The sequence below is a fragment of the Mirounga leonina genome, unplaced genomic scaffold (assembly GCF_011800145.1).
Source record: "Mirounga leonina isolate KUSES-001 unplaced genomic scaffold, KU_Mleo_1.0 Mir_195, whole genome shotgun sequence".
NCBI lineage: Eukaryota > Metazoa > Chordata > Mammalia > Carnivora > Phocidae > Mirounga > Mirounga leonina.
In genome coordinates, this window is record NW_023270490.1 from 12,749,029 (window position 1) to 12,754,332 (window position 5,304).

The window sequence follows — 5,304 nt, forward strand, 5'->3', positions numbered from 1 at the left end:
GTAGGTAGGTGGGGACACAGGGCACAGATTTCCTGGGGATACTCACATGAGACAGGCTTGGGGCAGATACTGAGGGACACAGCTGAGGGGACACAGATGAGGACATTGTTTCAACCTGGAGGATAGCTGTCAAGGGGACCCCCTTTTAGGGTGGCACAGATATGGGGGACAGCTGCTTGAGAGTTCAATTCAGACCGGCAAGGTCTTGAGGGGACACAGATGCACGGAGACCCAAGTAAAGGTGACAAAATTTAGGACAGGTGTTGGGGCCTGTGTGGGGTATCAGTCTGCAGGTGGTGGGCTTGGGGCTCACAGATCAGGGCAGACATCGGTGGGACACTGTTGAGGGTTGCATGGCTGGGGGACACAGGCAGAGTGACAGCCCCAGGCCCAGGTGTTTGGGGGACTCAGACCTGTGGGAACAGACGTTGGGGGCCCTGCCTTCAGGGATGGAGTTGAGGGCATGGACCCAGGGGACAGAGCCTCAGGGTGAGGCAGATGGCCGGGCTGGAAGCACCGGGCAGTGGGAGAGACAAGGCTCACACCAAGGGACTGATGCAGCGTGAGCCCCAGACAGGGTCTGTGTGGTGGTGGCAGCAGTTCAGGAAGCAGGCGTTGCGGAAGGGTTGGTGATGACCCTGCCTGCTGGGCTGGTGAACGTCCAACTTCCTGCCCATTTGGACGTGGAGATGCAGAGCCAGGGGTCCTGCACTTCAGAACCCCCTTGGGTTTCTGCCTTGCCTGGGGTGGGAGTTCTGAGTGTGGCTGTGTGACTTCTGCATTCTCCCAGAGGCGACGGCTCCACCTAGGAATTTCTCTGGGACATCGGCTCTGCTCTGGGGATCATCCGTGTCCTGACAGATGTTCTCTGACAGGTGTTCTTTTCTGGCCCCCACACCCAGTAGTGACATCTCCTGGCCCAGGAGGCTAGATGAGGTCAGCAACTGAGATTTGAGTTGAAATTTCTGCCCATGCATTTATTAGTCACGCGGCTGTTGTCAAGTTAACTTCTTGTCCTCCTCGTTTTGTTAAATCCAAATCCAAATCCCGGCAAGGAACTTGTCCCATTTTTCACGACTCTGTGCAGAGGCTGGACCTCTAGGCATGGGGGCTCTTGGAGGCATGAACCCCACACTGAAGCCAGCGGGATTCACACAATATCAACAGGAGCAGGGATAGAGGGCGCTGGCTGCCACCTGGGTCCTCCTCTTTAAAATGACGCACATCCTGTTATGTGGGACAACTTTCCATGAGGACGGCTGATGTAGACCAGCTTCCCCAGAACTATCCAGCCCCGGTCCCTCCCGGGCTCTTGGGCAGTCTGGCCACTCTCTTCTGGACAGCGTGAATGAAGAACCATGGCTGTCCCGTCCTCCTCCCCCACTTGCCACCCACAACGCTGCTTTCTGGCTACTCTCTAACTGATGTGTCTTGTGTGTTTAGATCCCTCACGAGCTGAGAAGCGCGAGATCAAGTGTCCAACACCAGGCTGTGACGGCACTGGCCACGTTACAGGGCTGTACCCTCACCACCGAAGCCTGTCTGGTTGCCCCCACAAGGACAGGATCCCCCCGGAGAGTGAGTAGCTGTGCATAGCTCAGGCCGTCTCTGCTGCTTGGATGGTGTTCACGTGGAGGAGGAGTCACCCAGGGCCCTGTCCCTTTCTGATTGGCAGATGCCCAAACTTGAGTCCTACGAGGCTGGGGACATGCAGTGTGCCCAGTTACCCACCTTGAGACAGCAGCCCGTGTCAGGGCCCCCAGGAGGCCTGCGAGGGAAGAGCCAGCCTCCTGTGCTCCGAAGGGCACAAGGAGAGAGCCTGTCCTCACTTCTGGCTAGAGGCAGTGCTTGTGAACATGCATTTCAAAGGCAAATCACAGAACAACCAGAGGGTTTGAGGCCAAGTTGGTTTCTGCCCCAGGGAGGCAGGGGGCCACAGTGGGAGGGAGCACAGCCCGACAGGGCTGAGGCTTGCGGGCCCTCCCGGGTTGCTGCTCGAAGCTGCCGTCCTCCTACAAAGTTGCAGACTTCAGATGGGGCTCCTACGTCTTCCTGGGCTGTGCTCACCTGTCCCTCCCTCTGGTTCTCTTACAGTCTTGGCTATGCATGAGAATGTGCTCAAGTGCCCGACTCCTGGCTGTACAGGCCAAGGCCACGTGAACAGCAACCGCAACACGCACAGAAGGTACTGAGGGGAGCCAGGCATGGCGAGGGCCGTGGTGGGGTGGGCTGGGCCTCGTGTGTGTGCCCCAGCTTGGGATGGGTGCCAGGTCAGGGCAGGCCTCTTGGTGGGGGGTCAGAAGTGTGGTCCCTGTTGGGGGTTTCCTTAGAGACCAGAGGGCAGCTGGAGGGATGGGTATATGCCCTTCAGAGAGGCCTCCTGCCCTTGGGGAAAGCCAGGTGCAGGCTGTGAGTCCTGCTGATGTTTGGGGAGCCTCTGCACACTGACTTTTGCTCATGGCGGGCCTCTGCCGGCCAGGACCAAGCTCTGGGCTAGACTGTGGGTGCCGCGGCCCAGATAGACATGAGACTCCTGGGAGGCACTCAAGGTTTAGCTCTCTGCCATCTTGCACAGTGAGAGGTGACCATATTCCCCACGCTTGCCCGGAGCCCCTTGGGTACCGTGGCTGTGATGGGATGTCCTTGCAAAGGCTGCTAGAGCTTTTGAGACCCCTTCATTGAGAAGAGGCTAGATTCCTGAGTGGGGTTGGGACTGTCACCTCGCCAGCAGTCAGTCAGCTTAATTCTGACAGATGAAGTTGCTCCCTTGATGTATTAGACGGGGTCCTTTCCTGGGAGGGGCCTGGGCCTCCAGGGTCAGCACCCAGGTTGTGTGGCCTGTGGGGCCCTGGGCTTCCCCGGGGTTGGCTGATGGAGCGAGAGCCAGAGACAGGTCCCGAGGGCAGCTCCGGTCAGCAGTGAGGGGAGGGCAGGGAGCTGCTCCGCAGGCCCATTGCCCAGACCTGCCCAGAGGAGGTGCCTTCGCCCAAAGCCGTGAAGGCATTTAGGATATACTTGGTTTTTGCGTGTCATTGCCTGGAGTTTCCCCGGACAGAAACTGACTGTGCAGCTGCTGTTTGCGGGCTCGAGGACAGAGTGAGAGAGACACTCTGGCTGGTGCTTCCAGGTTCCCTGGCTTGGACAGGCAGGGTCTGGAGCAGAGGGCTTAGCTGTCCTCTTTGCCTTTTCTCTAGTTTGTCTGGGTGTCCCATCGCTGCTGCTGAAAAATTAGCCAAATCTCATGAGAAGCAACAGCCTCAAACGGGAGATCCTTCCAAGAATAGCTCCAATTCAGACAGGATCCTCAGGTGAGTGAAATGAGTCACAGAACTGAAGGCGCCTGCCTCCCCAAGTCCTGCAGGGGTCTTCCCAGTGTCTCTGGGACTGCATGTGCCCTTGTGTGTGTGTGCGTGTGTGTGCACGCATGTGCATGAGTGTGGTGATGCCCCGAGTTGCCCTGGGGACCTCCCGGGGGCAGAGCTGCAGGGTAGTTTCTGGGGCGCACAGAACAGAGTCTGACGTCTGCTGCACTCACCAGTGTTTCGGCTGTGGCGTGAACACCCACGAAGCCGCCCCTGCCCTGCTCTCCCCAAAGGCATCTGATCTCACCGCTTGAGATTGCTCAGGGCTTTGTTTGTGGAGATGCTGTCCTGTGTCAAGAGAGCAGGCTACACCAGCTGAGGGCCACTGCCGCCCAGACGCACCGGGAGCTGCTCCTTCCTGGCTGTCCTGTCTACACCTCCCTCACCCCGGGGAAGGGCCCGAAACCGAGGGAGAGGAGTGGGTACATGGGGTGCCCTTCAGAGCATTGCCTGCTTGGGGCCCCAGAGGTTCTGAGGCAGGACATATGGCAGCAATAAGGGGGCTTCTGAAAGGCCATACGGAATGCATCTGCTTAGCACTCCCGCCACCCAGGTGAGTCTGTGAAGCAGGTGACACATGAAGGCCCGAGTCTCAGGAACTTGCCCAAGGCCGCAGTTACCGGCTGGGGGACCTGGCCCTGGCCCCCGGCCAGCCCACCCTCCGAGTCTTGTTCTTGGCAAGCGGGGTGACTCCCTACCTTCCTGTCTCCCTCAGGGACTCGGACTCACATAAGTCTTCCCCTTCCCCAGTTTTCCAGACCCCAGCCCCATGTCTGCCTCTCAAAGGAGAATGTGGGAGGCAAGGGCCGTTGTCAGGCAGTCACGAACGTGGGCAATAGCATGGACCCTGGTCTGGAGGGAGGCCCACCTCCTTTCAGGGCCCACCCAACCCCCGTCCCTTCCCTGGCATGTGCCTGCCAAAGTCTCAACCAGAGAACCCGGCCACCCACCTGGGCTTGCTCTGCAGGTCCCCTGTGAGGGGTCTCTGGATGGGGCCAGAGCCAGGGCCTCACCCTCCTGCACTCCCATCCACGGGTGCCTCCAACCCTGTATGTCCAGTTGGCTCCTTTCCACTTGCTGGCTGTTGGGATGGTTGGAAGCTGCTTCTTACTTTTACCCTATAACTGTTCCTTCTAGCTTCCTGTCCGTTACTAATCCAGGTCTTTTCCTGACTTGATCTAAGTCACTGGTAAAATGTCAAACCAGCAGGCAGGTGAGGCCCCGTGAGCCCGGGGTTGGGGGCAAAGAGGCTCCAACGCGGTGGCTGTGCTCCTGGGAATTTGACCTCCATTTGTTTGCCTGCGAAAGTGGACAACAGTGTTATCTTGTGGACTTCACAAATATCTCAGGAGGCTTGAACAAGATGGTGACATTTTGCTTCCCCAGGCCCTTGGTGACGATCCTCAAATGGTATCGATTGAGGCCAGGATGCAGGAGCCTTGTGTTCAGGTTCTGTTTATTCGTTGTGACCACGTTTCTGAGGGTCATGCCCTGGGGTGTGGGGTGAGTCTTTGCAAATCTCTGTTGGCATCACAGACGCTAAGTCTGCTGCGGGATGGAGCCCTGGTCAAGGAAGCCAACCAAACGTGGCACCAATATTAAGTTCAGGGTTCTTTTCTCCCCTGGGCGGTGCCTGAGCACTGTTCCGGAACTTCTTCAGATGCCGCCTGGCCCTCCTTGGGGGGAGAATGCCTGTGCTTGGGGGCATCTGCTTTTCCAAGGTCCAGGCTCAGAGCTGATTTCCTCATGGTTGCGGGGTCTGTCAGTGGGCTCCTGTTCTTACAGTACTCAGCATCTTGGAGACCTTACCGTCCACCCCTTCTTAATTCCAGACTGCAGTCATTGCTTGGTTCAGAGTCAGGAGTAAAGAGAGCTTGGGTTGTCCTCCCAGGCTCTCCTCCTCCTTCCCTTGTCTCTGCGCTGACCATCACAGAAGCCTGTC

At 58.1% G+C, this 5,304-nt stretch overlaps 1 protein-coding gene across 1 annotated transcript in view; it reads left to right on the forward strand.

Annotated features, from left to right (window-relative positions):
* Positions 1 to 5,304, forward strand: part of MYT1 (myelin transcription factor 1) — a 37,478-nt gene that overhangs the window by 9,857 nt on the left and 22,317 nt on the right. The window contains exons 6-8 of the mRNA XM_035025637.1: positions 1,444 to 1,578; positions 2,095 to 2,185; positions 3,195 to 3,308. Of these exons, the coding sequence (XP_034881528.1) occupies positions 1,444 to 1,578; positions 2,095 to 2,185; positions 3,195 to 3,308 (340 nt within the window). The remainder of the gene's footprint in view (positions 1 to 1,443; positions 1,579 to 2,094; positions 2,186 to 3,194; positions 3,309 to 5,304) is intronic.